This window comes from Oryzias melastigma, linkage group LG24, assembly GCF_002922805.2.
Source record: "Oryzias melastigma strain HK-1 linkage group LG24, ASM292280v2, whole genome shotgun sequence".
NCBI classification, from domain to species: domain Eukaryota; kingdom Metazoa; phylum Chordata; class Actinopteri; order Beloniformes; family Adrianichthyidae; genus Oryzias; species Oryzias melastigma.
In genome coordinates, this window is record NC_050535.1 from 2,310,497 (window position 1) to 2,332,341 (window position 21,845).

General features: G+C 39.6%; 1 protein-coding gene across 1 annotated transcript in view; it reads right to left on the minus strand.

The window, feature by feature from the left end:
* Nucleotides 1-13,252, minus strand: part of opn8b (opsin 8, group member b) — a 19,022-nt gene extending 5,770 nt beyond the window's left edge. The window contains exons 1-2 of the mRNA XM_024291454.2: nt 12,692-13,252; nt 954-1,247 (exon numbers count right to left, since the gene is read on the minus strand). Of these exons, the coding sequence (XP_024147222.1) occupies nt 954-1,247; nt 12,692-12,761 (364 nt within the window). The 5' untranslated portion in view covers nt 12,762-13,252. The remainder of the gene's footprint in view (nt 1-953; nt 1,248-12,691) is intronic.
* Between the last annotated feature and the right edge of the window lie 8,593 nt (nt 13,253-21,845).

Below are 21,845 nucleotides of genomic sequence, written 5' to 3' on the forward strand. Positions count from 1 at the left end.
ATAGCAACCATTTCATTTTTTGGTCACATGGGCCTAACAAACAATTTTATGTAATTTTTAAAAGAATCGGCTAAAATATTTTTTTCATTTCCTTGGTAACGGAGGTTACGCCCACTAATATGTTCATATTGTATATCATAATATTTATCATAATATTTTGTTCAGCTTGAGCGAGGGATTCATGTAATACAACTCCAGTAAAAGTGTGAGAAAGTGTGAAATATCGCTTTTGGGAGCTCGCCACGCTAATGTCTTTTGAAATCTACAAACTTTAAAGCTAACTTTTTTTTCAAAGGAGTTAAGAGTAGACAGATCGAAATCCCAGGGAGGGGTTTTAACTTGTAGCTGGTACTAAGGAGGGATTTCTTGGAAAATTCTTACTTCTTACTTCTTACTGAGGTCAAAGATCAACATAACACGTGGTTGTAGACTTTTTCAAAATTAATTAACTAATTTATTTATTTTTTGACATTTTTTTTTACCTTTTTTATTTATTTTTTCTTGTGGTTGTAGACTTAGCCTGGTGGGTAAAATTTTGCTAAAACTGCTCAAACAAAAGTTTTCTTTTCCTATTTTGGGCAAAAATTTGAAAATCATGTGATGGTCCAGTGGCCATCCCATAATAATCTCAAAACTTCTTTAGCAAATCTCTGACATGTTTTTCTTTCGTTAGAGTATTTTGTTTTGATCCCAATGAGGGATTTTGGCCCCATTCATTGTTTGACGGTTTCTCCTGCTGTGATGTCATCCGTTTTGTGAGGGGCGGAGTCATTCACTATGCCTCAGATTTATTTTCACCGGGTACTAGAGAAATTTTGGTGAGTTTTTTAGTTTGTTGCAAGGGTGACATTTTTGCACAAAGGTGCAGTAAGATAGAAGAATTGAAAGAAAATGTCTTTGAAAGAAATATCACATGAAGAGTTTCTCGTCAGTCTTTGGAAATCACGACTTACTGGGAGAATGCAGATTGAGGGACACAATGAAGCGCACCACGGCCAAAACCGTGAGGTTCATAACGCTGGCACTGCCAAAGAAGAAGCCTGCCAAGCCGTAGTAAATACAGGAAACATCTCCACCCAACCAGTGGTGACTCCAGGCCGAGGCCACAGCCAGAGGGTACATGAAGACCGCCGCTCCGAGGTCAGTCAGCGCCAGATTGACGCTGAGCAGCTCCGGTGGCTTCATCCTCGATGACCTTTTGAAGGCCATGATGAGGACTAGCAGGTTTCCTATGACGGAGAGAACAGCTGTGGAAAAAAAAATGTAAATATCAACTGACAGCACAAGAAAATGGCTGATCTTTCATTTTCACACTAAAAAAGACTTCAAGTTTTTGCCGAGAAATCGAACGAATCTCATTAAATTCAAATGAACAGAACAAAAATCTGAACACTTTTACTGTGACCCCCAGGTGTTCTCCAAAGTGCTGGTTTGCTGATGTCAACATTGTGATTGTTGAGGTGGCGGTGGGGTTATTGTATGGACAGTTGTATACTTGGAACAACAAATGGTATTGATGTCGTTTGGAATGCACAGAAGTACTCTGACAAGCTGGTGTGCCTTTTATCCTCGAGCATCATCTCATGCCGGAGCATAATTCAAGACCCCCATCTGTGTAAAATTCCTGGGCAGCATCTGCGCAGTCACATACTGTAAGAGTTCAGTTCTCTGGAATGATGTGTGGGACTACATGTGGTTCAGATATTCAGGAACTTGGCAAAGTCATTCTAGAAGAACCAACATTCAACCCACAATCTGTGTTCCAAACACCAAATCCTGACCGTTTTTTTGACCCCATATTACAGTAAAACAACACATTTTTAAATATTTAATTGTGGTTAGCCTAAGACACACTTGTGCAATAAATCATGCTGTACATGCTAGACCTGAGTGGTGAGTGGTGGAAGAATTATCCCAAAAATACTTTCGTTATCGATAAGTGCTTTTATGATATGATAACTTATTTGCTCTAAAACAGGAAACAAAATCAAATTATATAACTTCTCAATATACCATCAACGGCTACTTTATTAGGTACACCTTACTAGTACCGGGTTGGACCCCCTTTTGCCCTCAGAACTGCCTTAATCCATAGTGGCATAGATTCAATAACATACTAGAAACATTCCTCAGTGTCTTGGTTCAACCTGCTACTTCCCTCACCAACCACCAGAGGGAGCACTCACCTGAGTTTTAGCCACACCGTCTGCCTTCACCTGGACTCTGATCATCATCAGCTGTTTCCCATCTGCTCATTAGTGCCTCAGTATTTAGTCTGGCTTCTCACCTTGGCTCACTGCGAAGTCTTGTATTGACCTGCATACGTTCTGAGCGTTATTCCTGTGACTGTCTTGCTGTGTCCTGACTCGTGCCTGACTCGTGCCTGACTCGTGCCTGACTCGTGCCTGACTCGTGCCTGACTCGTGCCTGACTCTCCGTATCGTCTCTGTGTCCTGACCTTTGCCTGTTTATTGACCACACTGTGGCTCAGTCTGTTCCTCCATTAAAACCTCGTTTGCACATGGATCCACATGCCTCTGCCTCTTCGTCACACTCGGAGTTTGGTCCATATTGACATGATAGCATCACATATTTGCTGCAGATTTGTCGATTGAACTTCCATGATGCCGATCTCCTGTTCCACCACATCTCAAGGGTGATCTATTGGACTGTGGAGGCCGTTTGAGTCCAGAGAACTCATTGTTCAAGAAACCAGTCTGAGATGATTCCAGTGTTATGATATGGTGTAAGTAGTATCAGAAGATGGTACACTATGGTCATAAAGGGATGAAGATGGTCTGCTACAGTACTCAGGTACGCTGTGGTGTTGGAACCATGATCAACTGGTACCAAGAGATCCAAAGTGTGCCAAGAAAATACACCACTTACACCACCATCACCACCAGCCTGAACAGTTGATACAAGCCAGGATGGATCCATGCTTTCAAACCGTTGATACCAAATTCTGATTCTACCATCTGAATATGGCTGCAGGAATAGAGACTCATCAGAGAAGACAATGCTTTTCAATCTTCTATTGTCCAGTTTTAATGAGTCTGTGTGAATTTAAGCCTCAGTTTTTCTGTTCTTAACTGACAGGTGTGATACCCGATGTGTTCTTCTGCTGCTGTCGTCCATCTGCTTCAAGGTTGGACTTGTTGTGCGTTCACAGATGATCTTCTGCAGACCTCGGTTATAACCAGTAGTTATTTGAGCTGGAACCAGTCTGGACATTCTCCTCTGACCTTTGGATCAACAAGACATTTCCATCCACAGAACTGCTGCTCTCTGGATATTTTCTCTTATTCTGACCATTCTCTGTAAGTCCTAGGGATAATTTGGGTGAAAATCCCAGTAGATCAGCAGCTCCTGAAATATTCAACACCACATTGAAAGCCACTTCAATCACGTGATGCTCAGTTTGAACTGCAGCAGATCGTCTTGACCATGTCTGCTTCACTAAATGAGTTGCAGCCATGTGATTGGCTGATTAGACATTTGCATTAATGAGCAGAAGTTATGACAATGTCAAAGTGGGTAATGCTTTTTTTCTACAGTCTTTCAGGGTTTTTAAGGGGAAATGTACTGTAACACAAAGCATTGCTCAAAAGTACCATCTAAAAGGACATACATGTTTAAAAGGTCTCAGTAAAGTGAGTTGTTATTAATTAGAAATGGTTTTCTTTTCTTAAATGTCCAAAAAAAAACTGGATTTTCCTGTCCTTAAAGATCTGGCTGATGTCACAGTAGATGGCGGTCCTTACCAAGTCTGGTTCTGCTTCCAGTTTCTTCCTAATGGAGCCTTTTTTCTCTCCACTGTCACCTCTTGCTTGTTCAGTAAGGACACACACACAAAAAACTTCTGTTATTCGGAGTAATTTGGCTTATAAGAACCATGATAAATCTATTTTGGTTTGATGTTCCTGTGTTTGTGTAGCACCGTTAGACAACATTAGATGTAAACTGAAACTTTATAAACTAAAAGAATTAAAATGAATTAACCCAAATTAGAATAATATTTGAAATATTTGAATTAAAAAACAGCTTTTTTGGATGTTTGGAATAATTTTCAGATCTTTGCGTTCAGCTCTGGATAATCCTGTGACCGTTCAGGGTCACAGCATAGCTGGAGCTGATGAAGATGAGGTTCACCCCGGACGGTTCTCAGCTCCTAAATGCACAATTAAAACTGAACGGTTGGATTTGTTTGGGTAAAATCCCAATCTGAGTCATCTTTGGCACAGCCTCAGTTCAGGTCAGTCGTGTGTGTAATCTGTATGAATCTGTATGAAGGTAAAGTAAAACAAGAAGCTCCAAATGGATGAACTTGGGTTTAATTGGTCTCCAGAGCCAAGCTGGTGTTACTGGAAGAAACAAGAACCGTTTTATGATTTCCTAAATGTGTAACAGAAGCTAAATAAGTGGTAAAAGACAAAAAGTTCATCCTTAAAACTGAATTTAACATTATACTACTCATTTCTATCAAATACAAAGCAAAATTACATTAGTCTGGGACAAATATGGACCAAATTTGGAAATTTTTCTCTCAAATTTAAAATTATTTAAAGTTTAAGATAAATTTTATTTGCTATGAATTACAAAAAAAATCTTAAAATCTTCACAGGAGAGGGGCTAAGAGGCACCAATCTAAAGTACGTCCAACTCATTTGGGTTCCAGGTTTAACTGAAAATTCTTCTGTTGTGGAGCCTCCAGAGGAACAGGTTCAAGCGTCTTCTTCCTGACTCTCCAGGCCCCCAAATGAACCCTGACCTCACACAGGACACTCTGTGGGACCGTTAGAACCCAAAACTCAGTGACCCAACGAGCTTCCAGTTCACTGAAAATCCCTTTCAAGGAGGTTTCCTCCGGTGGGAACCACTCACTGTACAAGAACAAAAGTGAATCAATGGGACAGTCTTCTACGATGTTTAGATCTACAAGTGAAGCGGATCTAAATGTCACGCCGTGACCAGAAATCCACACCGGTGACTCATTAGAGGTGTGAAGGTTTATGGCGATTGATGAAAAACAAGTGGAATTCAAAAGAGTTTGTTTATGTCAAATGTAAAATAAACTTCAGTTGTTTTCTTTGACAGAGCAAAGTGGGTGACGCGTCCAACAAGTCCTGATGTAATCAGTCCTTCGGCCTTGATTTAGACTGATTTTCTGTCATCATCACAATCCCAACAGAGCTCAGTAAAGCTCTAGCGGTCCATCGCTGATTGTAGAACATGAGTGGAGAAGAAGGAAGAAAATGGAAAATCGAGATGTTTTATTCACTGGAGATATTTTTGCTCTTGGAAATACAGGTCAGTTATGCTTGATTGGACTGAGCTGGACCAAACCAATCAGCACTGACACTCTGTTTTCCTGTAAGAAATGCTAGACTGGTTTCACAATGATCGCCTTAGTCACAACTGTCCTTACGGGTGGAAAAAACGGTCAAACCTGTACGGTGGTCCACACGAAATATCAAGGTTATTGACCACTCGTGAGCCCATGGAGCACATGTCTTAAAGTCAAGGCCCGGGGGCCGGATCCGGCCCTCGGGGTAATTCTATCCGGCCCTGCAGATCGTTTTATTTTATTGTTATTAACGACCCGATGTTATGACTTGATTTTGTAAGTTAGAGGACATTCTGAACCTCTGGTGAGTGAAGATGATAAACCAAACATTTCTGTCTCAGTGTTTCTGTACTGTCCTGCTTCAAAAGAGAAATAAAATACCTTTTTTGGGTCCATGAAGGGACTTTAAAATGATGCCAGGCAGCAGAGTGTGCAGTTTACCAGTTAGAAATACTGTCAGAGGTTTTTCTTTTTTTCCTGATCCTCAGACTGGAAAGTTGATGGAGCAGATTTTGCATTTTTAATTTCAGCTCCAGCGATTTCCTTTTCATCTAAATGAGGTTTCCCTCCTAAAACTGTTCCAACTCTCTAAGCAGAGCGTCAGTCTGTGAACCTCGCTTCACTTTACAAGAACTTCTTATTATCTGTTTCCCAATTGATTGACAAAAGCTGTGAAGGAATGTTTCAGCATTTCTTTGTAACATAGATCATCTATGAAGAAATGAGGACATCGTGTGAACAGGTACATTTATGCAGAGCTGAAACTTTAAACTTGATCGTTATTACTTGGTCAGGCAAACAGCTGAGAACCCAGATACAGAGAAGAACCACAAACAGAGATACGACAAAGTCTTAAAAGTTGATTAACAAAACTCATAACTGATTGTACGTGGAGAATCATCACGGTCCAGACAGCTCACAGCCAGCCCCAAAACACTAAAGTTAGAAATGAAGAAAACTAATAAATATATAAAACCCTAACGTCTCACATCATCCGTAGAAGTAGGTCTGCGATTTGAAGGGTCTCCTCCAATCAAAAATAAAAGTAAAGTGAATTTTACTGACTCAGAATGTTGCAAAAAATGAAGCTCTAGTAGAATCAAACTCAAGTGCTTATCAGGCCCGACCTCTTAGCTTACAAGATCAAAGGAGAACAGAGGAGTCCGGATGGGAAGGCAAGACGCCAAAACAAGATTCATTCAAACAAACAAACAAACAAAAATATGATTGACTTTACTCCCCTAAACAGTTGTGATGAACAGAAAATGAATCAAACAGAATTTTAATGCAAAGATGGACTTTTTGACATCAGAAACTGTTAATTTTTGCAGCCTCCAGGGGCTTTTTAAGGAAGTTCAGGGTTTGGATCAAATTTGGGATTAGAGAGATGGTTTGGTCAAAGCAACTGCCGTGCAGTTTTATAAATCAGAATATTTTCAACATTTCTTTCAACATATCTGTCAGGTTCAAACAACCTAAAACACTCACAACAGAGAAAGAAGACACAGAGCGGTTAAAATTCGTTACTTCTCGAGAAGGAGAGCAGACAGAGACGTGTTCAGTTACAAGTCCTCCATCTCCTCTGAATCGACTCAGCCTGATCCTCCTATTTATTTGGATTGACCCTGGTTACACAATCTGCAGCAGCTTCTAAAGGGAGGGGGGAGAAAAACACAAAGCTGCTGCAACATTCCTTTATTTTATTTACATAGTCAGCCAAAAGATAAGTTTCCGTTCACACTCTTCATCCACATTGTAGTCCTGTGATTAGGTTTGTGCAAAGCCGCGTCTCTTTAGGAGGTTGTTTACTTCAATTGTTCATGATTCTGGTTTTTTAACATGGCAAAGGTCATCAACCCTTCTGCCTTCAATTTATCTTGATTGAAACATTCTTCCTTATCATGGCAAGTCAGGTCGTTTGACTGAAAAACAAACTTACAAACATGTCTTGCAACAAACAGTCAAGGCATAAACATTAAATAAGCATCTGTGTGATAATTAATTTTAACAATATCCTCAACATTTCCTAATTTGAATGCACATTTTAATGGTGGGAGAAGCCAGTGCTGGGGCAGAAGAAAGCACAGCTGATGAAGCCAGCGCCGGGCTGTAAGTGAGGATGGCAGAGGAAACCAGCACGGGGCCTGAAGCAAGTGTGGTGTGAGTAGCCAGCGTGGGGCGTAGAGCAAGCGCGGCAGGAGAAGCCAGTGTGGGGCCTGAAGCAGAGGATAGCAGCACGGGGCCTGAAGTGAGCGTGGCAGAAGAAGCCAGCGCTGGGGCAGAAAAAAAGGGCAGCTGGTGAAGCCAGCGCCGGGCTGACAGTGGAGGAGCACGTCAGAAGAAGCCAGCGCGGGATCTGAAGTGAGCGTGGTGGGAGAAACCAGCACGGGGCCTGAAGCAAGTGTAGTGGGAGTAGCCAGCGTGGGGCGTAGAGCACACGCGGCATGAGAAGTCAGTACGGGGCCGGAAGTTAGCGCAACTGGAGAAGCCAGCACGGGCCGACAGCGGAGCATCACGTCAGAAGAAGCCAGCGCGGGGCCTGAATTGAGTACGCCGGGAGAAGCCAGCGCTGGGCAGACAGCGGAGAAGCACCTTCAGACAGCTGCTCACAGAGTGAAGGAGCTCTGGGTGGAGCGGCGCCAGGACTGATCTGGGAGGGGCCCCTTGAGAGTCGGGGTAGATGAGCCCTGACTGGAACCAGAGGATTAGCTGAGCCAGGAGCTAGACAGCGATTGCAGGGGGAGGTGATGGAACGCAGAGGGGGTTGGTTCTGACCCGCCCCTCTTTGAGCTAAGTACCCTTCTGTTACCTGGGAGGGATTGTTTTAGTCGTCAGAGCTGTTTTCAAATTGCACGCGCTCATTTATTAATTTTACTTGTTCTCTGGGTTTTATAGAGCCGGAGGTTTGAGTCTCATGAACTCTTCGGGTATTTTTGTGTTTTTTGACTGAAGCTCCAACGAGTTGACAGAGTAAAGATGCAGCTACAAATTTTTTGCTCCCTTTGGAACTCATCCAAATCAAAGAATCTTGCGTTCTATTCTAGCCGCTACACCACAGCCAGGTCACAGGGCGGTACCTGGCTATCCGGAGACAAACACTGGTAGACGCCTGAGGGCAGGTTAGCATCATCACTCAGATTAACTCCGATGGTTTTGGACAGGAGGAGCAACAGAAGGTGTCTGGGGGAAATCTGAAAAGTCCCGGTGGAGACAGGAGTCAGGACCTTCTCACTTTGAGCAGCAGCTGGAACCAACCCTTCCTGCTTTTAAAAACACTCCCATTTCTAGGGTAAAGTCACAGACTGCCTAAAAACAAGATCCAGAAAATGGGTTTTCTGAAGTAATCACTGAGTTTATTACAGTTACTGTCAAATGTTTCAAGTGCATAGAGTAATATTCATTTGTGCAGTTTTTATGACACTAAAACAGAAATAAAAGGAAGCAAATTTGTGTTTTTTTGTTTATTCTTCCACTGTTAATCAATTCATAACTAATAAAAAATAAATATATATATAAAAACAATGTTCAGTCAAAAGATTTTAGATTAGAACCAAAATTTAATGTATGACATTTAATATTTTGCTTTAAATAAACTTAATTATCTTTCATAAAAGTGAATAAAATACATTTTTTTCTAAGCTATTTTGAGAGTTTTAAAGGTAATCAAATGCAATAAATATTCTTAAAACTCATTTTTATTAACAACTTTTGTATATAAAACATAAAATATTATATTTACATTGTTTTGTGACTTAACTTAAATCCTAAATATAAAGTTTTCTTTATCTTTGACTCACGAAAACTGTTTTTTTTTTCATTTTTAGTAAATAAAATCCATTTTTTTTTACTTTTTCAGAAAAAAATTAATTAAAAAAAAAAACATGAATAAAAGTTACATTATGTTATCTTTTAGTGATTTTGTTGAGAATTAGTGTGTAAATAATGTCAGATTTTAGCAATTAGTGTAAAGAAATTTTGAGATTCTTTGCTAAATTTAATTTTATGACTTTGTTAATATTGTTTTTGATACAACAATAAGCTGCATCTGTTTGAGACAACAATCAATACATCTTACAGAAGTATTTTTAGCATTTTAAATATTTTTTTGTGTCTATACAGTAAAAATCGAGTAAAACAGCCTTGACTTGTCAGCGGAAACCTTCATGTCCGCGAGGACGTCCATCAGGGTTAATGATGGAGCAGCAGAACCTGATGGAGACGTCTAATAATGTCACTGAAAGAATGAAATGAAGTGATTGAATCACTGCTATTTCCTCCAATTCATTTTCCCAGATTGTATCTCGCACATCCCGATGAATTATTCATGTGGGGAATAAGATTCCTTTTGATAACAGGGAAGTTGCTGAATCTCCAAATGGGACGTGTCGCCTCCAAAACAAGCAGAAATGAATCATTCATGTCGAGTCAAATGTGGCTGCGGCGAGTGTCGCCCGTTTTCCAGCGTTCTGCATCCATCTGTCCGTTTATCTTTTGTTGTTCTGACGAGGCTGCGGGCAGATGTGATGTGTGAGGCGGCGGGGGGCTGGGGGGGCTGGGGGGGTCTATCATCCGACTCCTGTTACTTCCTGGAGCCTTGGAGGATGACAGGAATCCGATGTAGACGGATGAGAGCGGGTTCTGCTGCGCGGCTGAGAGCTCCTCCAAGATTAGTTTGGGTTTGATTTTCAGAAATGCAGGATCGTAATGAATCTAACTGCAGCAGAAGTCATGGAAGAGCCGAGGTTTCTCACAGCAGGTGTTGGTTTAGTCAATATTGGCGGTCCACGACGCCCTGCTGTCAAAGTGCATTTGGTAATTGATTTACTGCGTCTTGATTTTCAACGACTAAAGAACTTCATGATTTAACATCTCGTTGAGTCACTTCTCTGATGACATAAATTAAGAAAATTAGTTCAATTTCTGAGTTTTTCTTTATTCAAATGTTCTATTTTTACACTTTCAAGAACATGACGTCATTTCTTTTTTCTTCTTAATATGGGTTTGATTTATGAACATTTTGTGATTTTTAAATTACTTTTAAATGATTTTAAATGCTTGAAAAAGAGATTATTTAGTAGAAAAAGGGGTACAAGCTCTGATACCTTTCTATATTTTATATATAACAACGCAAAACTAAAGTTTGAAGATGATTAAGATAATTAGAATACTTTTAAAACTTAGATTTTGACATCTTTTGTGTTAAAACTTGTGCTTTTAACATATTTTTTGTCATTGTTTTGACGATGGAGGGCATAAAATAAGAAAATTAATTCAATTTCTGATTCTTTATTTATTCAAATGGTCTATTGATGAATAGGATTAATTACAATTTTAAGAAAATTGCATCATTTTCTAAGATCTTGGGTTTGATATATCGGTCTTTTGCCATTTTTTATTCTAATTTCTAATTATTTTGAATGTTTAGAAATCAATCAAATCAAAAAAAGAAATCAAATCATTGTGAATCAAGAGCAGACAAAAACATATGTTTGAAAAAGAGATTATGAAGTGGAATATAAGATATAAGCTGTGATGCTTTTATATTTTATATAAGAGAGGGTTAAAAAAGAGGATTTAATGCATTTGCTTACTTTGCTTACGATAGAAAACTATAGCTTGTTTTTTTATGTTTACTTTTACATTTTGGCTAAAAACAGTGTAATTGCTTTGAGAATCGATCAGAAGACGATCACATTGGGACTTAAAAACACAGAGAAAACTGGAGGCTTTAATAGTTCTTCCTCTACATCACTAAAACCTAAAATATTGACAACATTAATTACATTTTTGAATTCCATTACAACCAAAGGTCATCTCAGCAGGCGTCTTCAGAGGCGGACTTAGCAGTTTGGGGGCCCAGGGCGAACTATAAGATGGGGCCCTCTGTAGTGGTTGTTATTTTTTATTTATTTTATTTAAACAGGAAATCTATTAAAAATATGTTCTTATTCATGATAATTACCTGTGAAATGGAGTGATGCAAAGATGGGTTCTATTGCAAGAGTCTCTCTCTGCTAGCTAACTTGCCGTTAGCTTTCCATTACTGCAGATTTACGGGGAGGATGAAACACTTTTACTTTCATATCTTATACAATCTCTGCGATTTGTGTTTTTTTTTTAATTATGAAAAATAATAATGAAAATTATTTTAGAAATATTACCTACATTTTGGGAGCCCCCAAAGTGTTGGGGGGCCCTTCCTTTGCCCAATAATAACTCCGCCCCTGCGCACCAGTCACTTTAATGGACACGCTGTACAGAAAATTACACTAAAACTTCGCTAAAGTAATTAATTTATTGATAAAATCAAATCTACAAAAGTCTAAATGAATTGAATTACAACAACAAACTTTTTTTTGACTGGTTTTGTGTTTTTCTAGCATTCTAAAGACAGATTTGTCTATGAAATGACACAGAAAGGCCAACAGGGATGTACGGTTTACTAATATTAAAATTTACCTTTTTTCCCCAACAAATCCTTTTTTTTCCACCTATTTTTCCAGAGTAAATTTTAAAAACAGACAAATAAGAGGCAGAGATGAAGAGGTTGAGGTTCAGGAATAAAGATGGAGATGTTTGAGAGGAGGAACATGAGGATGTTAAGCTGAGGTTGGAGCTTTAAGGAGGACATGAGGGTGGATGGCGTGAAAAGAAGAAACATGTTTTACTAATAGCTGCTTATTAAGGTTAAAAAGACGTTTCCAATGAAAGCATTCAAATGTAATCATTTCAAAGATGATTCAGCAGAATCATTGTAGGAGAATAACTCAGTATTTTATGTAATGCTCATTTCATGATGGTTTTCAGGATAAATGATTATGAATTCCTTCTTCTCATAATCACTGTAACTACAGCTTGTATAATAAAATTACCCCGTTTTTCTCTCTCTCTGAAAAAGTCTTTGAATAGTTCACGGATGCAGAAACAGGAAATGTTCAGGATCATCTGCGATCCCACCGTAAATCCGCCCTGAATGAATGAGCCGCTTGTTGATCATGAGCAGAAATTCTCGGCGTTAACGCCTCGGTTAGGTCATCACGGCTGGCGCATTAGTTCAGGAGAACTTGAGGAAAAGGATTTTGCCCCCCTCACTGAAAGTTTCTGCGGAGCCAAAATGCGCACAAACCATTTTTACGCATCCGCTGATCACCGGGATGCTCTCGGTTAGAGGCTGTATTTAATAGAGCTGTGCGTAAAATCCAGTCGGTTATGTTGGCACTGGATGAAGGAGATAGATCAATCAGTTTGAAATCATCACTGAAGCTGTGCGTAATCTGGACTACTATGCGTCATTTTATGACCAAACTACAGTGAAGGTATTTCTGAGAAGCGCGTGCAGCTTACTTAACACCAGCAGGTAGCAGCCGGTCCCGATGTCCAGCGCCGGTGACAAAGCAGATGCGTAAATATCCATTGGAATGACGATTAGAAGAAGTCCTCCAGAAACAGATCCTCACGCGAGCTTCTTTGAAAGAGTCAAAACGAGGCGCAGCAGACGCTCTCCTTTCTTACATCCATCTTTGCGCAAGTCTTGAACGGAGACGCTGCGGCTGTGCGCCTAAAGCGTGCTGGCGGGGAGATCATGCGTAAAGGGCAGTGCCAGCATCCCCACTGCCGCCGCCGTGCGACTTGATGCGGGACTCCGACCTTCAGATGGAGGCGGAAATCACGGCTCTCTCTTCCCACTAGAGTCAAACTTGGACATGAAGGGAGGAGTCTTTGTTTTTAGGTGAAACAGGCGAGGCTAATCCTCAATGTAAAAGCTCATCAGGTAATTCAGTATTTATGGATTATTCCCCAGTGTGCTTTGGTGGATAATCATCTTACATATTGCAGCAGCAGAGAACAACTTTGTGGTTATGTAAACGCCACAATTTTTCCTCAAAGAAAAGAGTTTTACTTCAAACTTCCAGACTTTGATGAAATCAAATCTTCATTTTTTACATTCTGTTTACACTCATTTGTCCTACAGGTGAAAAATGACCAAAATGAAGCAACTTGGTTAAATTTAATATCTAAAATCTGCTGTGACGATGAAACAACCTGTTGCTTATGATTACCCCTTAGTTTATTTCATTTTTTAATCATATTTTGTGTTACGTGATGCAAAAAGACAATCAGTCAACATTAATACATAAAAAAACAACAAAAACAACTGTTATAACAGTTTTCCCTTACGCATTAGATGTTTATTGTTGTTATATTGAAATGGATTACACCATTAAACCAAATCATCTGGATGAGTTTATCATTTCATCTCTACTCCATACCGTTATGTTTACAGTTACAATGTTGACATCAAGCACATCTCAAAATGATTCCATTATTTAATGTTTTGGTACATTTCACCAGGGTTAGTATGAACCAACTGATTTGTGGGGGTGTAAGAAAATATTGTTTTAGTAAAATATCGCAGTACATCATGTGGCAATACTTGTGTCGATTTAAAATGCGGCCATAGAAATATTTAACTTATTTGTATGTGAAAATGTATTAATATTCAAATAAAGTTTTTTCTAAATCAAAATAATTTTTTTTTTTAAAAAGTTAAATAATGTTTCTGGTACTTTCTTGAGATATATCGCGATACGTATCATGACATATGTATCGTGATACGTATTGTGATAAATATGTATCACGATACGTATCGTGACATATGTATCGATACGTATCATGATACATATGTATCACGATACGTATCGTGACATATGTATCGCGATACATATCTATCACGATACGTATTGTGATACATATGTATTGCGATACGTATCACCAGACTTTTGCCAATTCATTCATACTTAATAGCAAAAAAAAGAATTATGATTTTATTGCTATGTGATACATAATCGAAAGGAATTTATTGCATCTCTGCTATGTTGGTGTGTATATCTGTGATCTTTGAAGTACTTCTTGCCTTCAAATGGTTTATTATTTTGGGGTCAAGACTCCGTAGACGATCTTTGATCCTTGTGGTGTACAGTCTCCAAGTAAACATAAACAAAATGTTTTCAACAATAGAACCTCTTTAGGATAACATTTCAAGATGGATACTGATAGGTTAGTGTGTTTTTACTACAACTACACATGATAGTCGGTTCTATTTTTACCCACAAGGCAACACAAAAGTTTTTATCTCTCTTAATGAGCTTCCTGCAGATGTTCGGTCCATATAAAAACCTCCACCTCTCTATCCATTCAGCTTTGGAGTCACAAAGCAGAACATTGTTGTCATAAATGTGCAACCCGTTACTTTTAGGTGACTTGACTAAATACACGGAGCTGACATCTCTTGGAAGGCTTCGGCAGCTCGGGGGCTCTCAGCTTGCATCGACCCCCTTTCCTCCACGCAGCCTAACCGCATCAAGCGAGTTCACAGTTGCCCCAGCACATTGGTGTCCACATTAATTAGACTTCAGCGACTTTCACATCAACACGGGCCATTTTTATGACAGCAATGCGTTTGTGAGGATGGCTTTCTTTTTTTGGAAATACCTTCGCTGAAAAAAAAAATATATCAGTCAAATGAAACCGCTATAAAGACGACAAATGCCAGACTGAAGGCTTCCTCCCAGAGTCTGATAACAAGTCTTTTATTGTCGTCACCTTCTGGAGATTTCTCATTTATGAACACTCAGTGAACCCATCAGCTCGCCTGCAAGAACGATAAGAGTTAATAAATGCTTTAGGGCCCAAAGGGAAAACGCCATCAGCCTACAGAAATGTAAAGACATGTCATGAAGAGAATAGTAAACGGCTGAAAATAGGCGGCAAGTGTTTCAGATGTCTGAGGAGGACAAGCGATAATTGGAGTGTTATTTTTCTAATGGAAAAACAGAACAATGGATTATCTACCTTAAAGGGAGAGGTGCTCCAAGCAGTCAGTTTTGGAGGGAAAAAAGTGGTTTTCTAACCATTTTTTTCATATTTGGCAATGATTCCTCTATGTGGAGTGATCATATTTTGTGTATCCTCCAGAGAACCAGCCCATTAATGTACTGTATGTCCTCTGCAGTCTCCATAGTGTCTCCTCAAGAAGGTCACGGTGGTGGTGGTGCCCTGACTAGACCGATTGAATCTTCTGGGCCCAAAATGACTGCATGCCTGGTTCTTGGTGCCGGGGTCCAATTCCATCTTCTGGACCCAACATCCCGGTATGCCAACCTCAAGGTGCCGGGTCCCTAACCTGACCATCTTCTGGACCCAACATGAATCTGGCATACCTGGATGTTGGGTCTATGGTATCTATCTATGTTATCTATGGTATATATCACTCAATCAGAGTCACTCCTGACTTTACCTCTAATTATATAAAGATTTTTTTTTTCTGTTCAAAGTGATGCTAAATTCAGTGGCGTTTTGGATTTAACAGTATGTTGTGAAACTAGCAACTTAAATGATTCATTTTTTTGAATTTTTCAATCAATTCATGACTAATTATTCCAACTAATTTGATAAATCTGTATGTATAGATATAGATTTCTTCATTTTGTCTTCTTTAGATTACTTCAACTAATTCCAAAAGTCAAACTAAAGTTAAAAAATACATTTCTGTTTTAAAAAACATGACAGTACAGGTTCTGGTTCAAATCTCTGCTGGGTTAGAGTTTGCATGTTCTCCTCATGCCTCCGTGGGTTTTCTCCACATTCCGTCTATAGTCCAAAAATGTCCATCACAGGTTGACTTGTGACTCTGAATCGTCCTCCAGGTGTGAGTGTGTGTGGCTGTCCGTGTGATGGACCGGTGACCCGTCCAGAACTGCCTTTGAAGGGATGGGCTCCATCAACCCCGGTGACCCCCCACACAGCACAAAGCAGGAATAGAAGATGAAAGGATGGATGTCTTATGTCTCCACAAAGCAGAGAATCATCTTTACTGTCTTCATTTACTAAAAGATATGTCCTGATCCTTAAATCTCAAACGTCACGCTGAGCTCAATGCCAACTGAATCTCTTGTAATGCAGGAGGACCCGGAGAAAGTTCAAGGTGCGTAATGAAAAATGGATGTGAATGGATTGTAAAGTACAAAGCCAGCGCAGATGTTCCACTTTTTAAATTACTTTTCTCCTAAACTCTTTGAACAAGAGCCCTGGAAAGGCTGCAGAGTATTGTGACTGAAATAATGACCGTAATGAACACATCTCAGGGGGAAATAATATGAAAGTGTGCCCTTTGCGGTGTTTGGTTACAGGTCTCGTCACGGTTGGATCTGATAATCATCCACATCTGTTTCTAGTTAAGTCCATTATCCTCGGTATGTTTTAAGGTCATCTTCTACTTTTATCTTTTTCGTTTTGTCACAGAGTCCTGGTTTTTGTGCTCCATATTGCTCCTTAAAGGAGTAAAAAAAAATTATACATGATGACATCACAGAAACCATCCAGAAAATGAATGGCGCAAAAAATCTCTTATTGGGGTTCAAGAAATACATTCAAAATCCACTAATGAGACGTGTCAGGGACATCCGGAGGCAGTTTCAGGATTATTATGGGATGGCCACAGAACCACCCCGCCTTCGCCCATCAGTGGCCGGGATAGGCTCCGGCACCCCCGCGACCCCGAAAGGGACAAAGCGGTCAGGAAAATGGATGGATGGATGGCCACAGAACCTTCAGCTTAGTACACAATATTTGCAATTTAAAAAAAAATAAATTCTTCAAATTCTTTGTACGCTTTCTACAAATTATGCATGTTTGGTATAAAAATCACTGTCAGGATATTATTGACGGCGGGTAAAAACCCAAAACTGTGTTTACAGTTTCCTTTATTGATATTCACACATTTGTTTGTGGTTCTGATTTGACTGAGAAATTATTTTAATTAGCAATAATTGCATTAAAGTTCTTACTTTACCAAATGTAAACTTTTTATTTTTTGTAAGAATTTATTGAGATTCATGTTGAGTAAGGATTTTCTGCTTTCATACAGAAGAAAGATTAGAAAAAACTCTGGATTTAACCACAAGTTGAGGTTTTCTACTGTACATAAATGTGTTTTTTCTTCTTCTCTTCATCTGAACACACATTGTTGGCCCCCTGGGGCCTGCGTCTGAAGCACATGTCATAAAGTATTTTTAACTCCTTTGCTAAGCAGAAACGAATTTGTCTTCAGAGCATGAACGCGTTTTTCAGTGTTTACTCTGGTGCCGGCTCATAAATCTTGGCAGCTTTTGCTGCACATTTTACGTTTTTTTCCTCTCAACTTTTCTGTAAATGACAATAGATCCAGTAGTGAAATGAAAACAAGAATAAAAGCCAGATCTTCTGCACTGTTCGGCCTCTCTGGTCTCCAGGGTTCTGACATGGCCGGCGGTATGGGCCACAGGATGATTAGATTAGAATTGTGATGTGAGTTTCTTCAACTGAAAAATGAAATGGGGTTCGGGGTGTTACCAGGCTCTCCTGCATTATTTAAACGACTGAGTCTCCAGTTTTTGCTCAAAGCTAAATTTCCTGCTTTCCTTTTATTGTCTTTTGATGCAGAAAGATATTTTTTTCTTGTGAAAGCAGTGAAAACACTCCTTTGAGATCATAAACCCAAGTTCAGGTTGGGTGTTTTGACATTTCTGCAGCACACGCTGTGTTTTTGTCAGATTTATTGATGGTTTTCCTTCATTTAGACCCCATAACTCCTCTTTTGTAACGAGACAAACCTTTTATCTCACTCCTAATAGAGTCCAGTCATCTTGAAGACGACATGAATGCGGCGCTGAGTCACCGGCGTCTTCAAGAGCAGCTGCTCGTGACTCTCCGTCTCTTCACAAACATAATAGCGCCGTAAACAAATTAAAACTTAAAATCGAGTTATTTTTGCTTTCAGGTCCCCAGACCTTTTTGCACTTCTTTCTTTACCCATCGACTCATTGTTCTCCACGGATTTCCCAAAGGTTTAGAAAGCCAGCAGATGTTCCTTTTACCACGTCTGAGAAGAAGCTCTAAAAAGTGTTACTTAACCACGACCCTGTAACCTTCCTCCTCCTCCCCCCTCACCATGTTTTTAACGTTGGCGTCACAGTGCGGCTGAAGACTTTAAAGTGTGGATCCTTCTCAGACAGAAGCCACAACAATACCATCAGCTGGGCTGCAATGAACATTGACATATTAGGAAATTTGAGTTTGAAGTTGCATTTTCATGGGAAAACTATCTGACATCACAGAGTGAGACCGCACCCTCCAGGAAGAGTCTGCTCTGCCAGCTCCGCCCCCAGTCCAACACAACGCCCATCGTCTGTGCTTCTATCCTTGGACCTCGTGGACCTCGCCTCTGGCTCATCTTTTCCTCGGACCTTTCCTCCACCTATCCTCCAGTCCTATCTGGCTGAACTCTCTTCAAATACATAGTTGTAGAGTTAGATAATCTAATTCCTCTTTAGCAGTCCTAGTAAATCTCCTGTTCGTCCTAGAAGAGGATCTCCTTCATATTGACATTCTTAAGGTTTCTTCTTTCTTTCCTGACTCAGGATTTTTTTAGGAGTTTTTCCTTACCAGGAAGGAGGGTCTAAGGACAGGGATAACCAGTTTTATTTAGTCTGTTTAGTTTAGCAATCAGCTAATATTTATACTTCTGACCGACTTTCTCCTTCTGGTAAATTTCTGTCATGAAGCCCAGCGAGGAAATTCTTTTGTGATATTGGGCTATATAAATAAAATTGAAATGAATTGAATTAAAGATGTTTGGTGTACTTTGACTCCTCTCTTTAAAAAAAACAAGTAAATCTTTTAAGCTAAGTGTGGAACTTTATTCATTTTCATTTCAGGAGTTATTGACAATGACACATCTGATTTAAAACAGCAGCTTTGGAGCTGTCAGTCTGAAGGACTGTCAGTTAAAGATGATGTGTGGCACAGCTGCTTCATAGCTAATTTAAGTTTCTTTGTACATTTCTTTGTTCCAGCCTGGAGCATTATTTTACATTGTCAGACGGCTTTTTTCTCACCCAGTTACAGCATTTCACACCCTAGAAAAATCACCTGCGCATCACAATCAGTTGTTGGTATTTATCTCTATTGTTTGTTCACCTGTTTTCCCTCAGTTATTCCTGCTCTGTGTTTAATACGATGTAAAAACCCAATTAATTTGTACAAACACTAAAAAAAAATACTATTTGAGCGACAGACGCACTATAGGCAAAAAGTGGCCATAGAGGACGCAGCTGTGCACCACATCACTTTTAATTGAGGTTGCCTTAAAGTGGCAGCTCCGAGGCAAAGACGTCTCACTCTGTTAAGTGGCTTTTTGCTCCCACTGCTCTGCCCTTCTGTTTCTGTAGCTTTTAATGCACATACACTAAAACAAGGGTTCGGCTTTAATGGTAAACAGGAGCAAATCTGCCCAAAAAGTGCAAGAATTTAAACGTAGATTTTACAAAACTGTTACTTTTTAATTAAATAAAGTTATTTTAATATAAAAATAGGGATGCTATGACACCTGAAAAAGGGTGTCCGGCCTTCACAGGGTCTGTTATGCAAAAGGTAAAGTGTTGACAGGCTGGAGGTGGTGCGGATTTAAGAAAAAATAGCCTTTAATGACTGAAAGTTGCCCTTTTTCTAGGATTAAATGTGTAAATTAGGTTATAAAGTTATGTTTTTTATCATTATATTGGAAAAAATAACAATTAATTGGCTTTCATTTGATATTTTAACTCATTTGCTGCTTTTTTTAAATGGAAGTACCACAGAAAATATTGAATAGAATTTCTAATCATATAGATCTAGATCTGATCCATTCTGCTAAGACCATCTGATCAGACGAATTAAAGGAAGAGTCACCTTTAATGCGCGTCTTCATCATGATCGGGGTGCTAAGTGCCACAGCGGGGTAGTTAGGCCGGGTTGTTGCCGTGTTTTTCATCTGTCACTTCTCATACATGGAAAAGCTTTCAGGGCTGACATAATGACATGGTTTTTATAACATGCTGTGTTAGGTTTTCTCAGCTGTCAGAGGTGAGATATCCATTTGAAGAGAGATTTTCCTGAGCCGGATCTCCGCGATCTATCAGGACGACGTACAGTACAAAACCCTTTTGTCTCTAACTAAGGTTTAGGAGGCATGTCTGCACAATTCACCCGTTTAAAGTAAATTAAGATGGTTTACAAGTGTAAAAATAACTTAATTAACATAAAGTGTTCATTAGGTTCTGATTTATTGACTATAATCCAATTAAATCCAAATATGTTTCTAAAAAAATATAGAAATTAACTCAATGACTCAAAAAAGAAAGAGTTTCATTGGAAGTGAATATTGTTCAGTTTAATGTCATTGTGCACACGGGCAGCAAACCAAAGATAAATAAAGTCAGGGCTGTATATTTCAACACATAATTAAAACTAAGTTAATAAATGAGTTAAAAAAGCATTTTTTCCTTGTTGAGTTGCTGTTTGCTCAGTGTCGCCCCCAAGCAGTCAGTCCCTGGAACTACATGACTTTCTAAACACTAAAAATTTATCTACGGGTATGCTGCGGCATACGTTATTAATTATTAGTGTTTCTGCATCGGCTAAGAGGGTTGAAGGTCGTCTGTAGGTCAGGAGTGGGTAATATTATTACAATTTTTTTTCTTAAATATATTTACTTCTTATGTTATTTGTTTTTTATTAACATTCTGAATTAAAAGTGCTATATAAATAAAGACTGACTGATAGGAAGTACAGTTTGCTATCAAAAACATAAATAGTATTTATTACTAATTTTTACTTATTGTCTTATACTCAAAGTAACAGGTAAAGCCTCGGTCCCTGCAGGTGTTTGGGTTCCCGGGTCCGTGGGGGTCGTAGAGAAGAGTGGCCACATCTTCAGGGTGTCTTTCAGATCCCTTGAGGCTCATACGGTCATGTCAAGGATGTCATAAAAATACTGTCATAGAGGGGTAATTCTTTAGTGGGGTATTAGTACTTAGTACTTCATCTGGTACCGGTTTGGGTCCGATACCATGTCTGGTACTGGTTTGGGTTCAGTACCACATATGGTACCGGTTTGAATCCGGTACTACATCTGGTACCCGTTTGGGTCTGAAACCACATCTGGTACTGGTTTTGGTCTGGTACAACGTCTTGTACCAGTTTGGGTCCGGTACTACATCTGGTACTGGTTTGGGTCTAGTACCACATATGGTAATGGTTTGGGTCCAATAATCCATCTGGTATTGGTTTTGGTCCTCTACGACATCTGGTACCGGCTTGGGTCCAGTACCGCATGGGTACCCATTTGGTACCCGTTTGGGTCCGATACCGCATCTGGAACTGGTTTGAGACCTGTACCACACCTGGTACTGGTTTAGGCCCGATACAATGTCTGGTACCGGTTTGGGTCCAGTACTGCACCTGGTACTGGTTTGTGTCCACCACCGCATCTGGTACCGGTTAGGGTCCAGTACGTGTCTGGTACTGCTTTGGGTTCTGTATCACATCTGGTACCAGCTTGGGTCCAGTACCACATCTGGCACCAGTTGGTACTGGTTTGGGTTTTGACTTTACGAACAGCCAGCACTTCAACAAACGAATT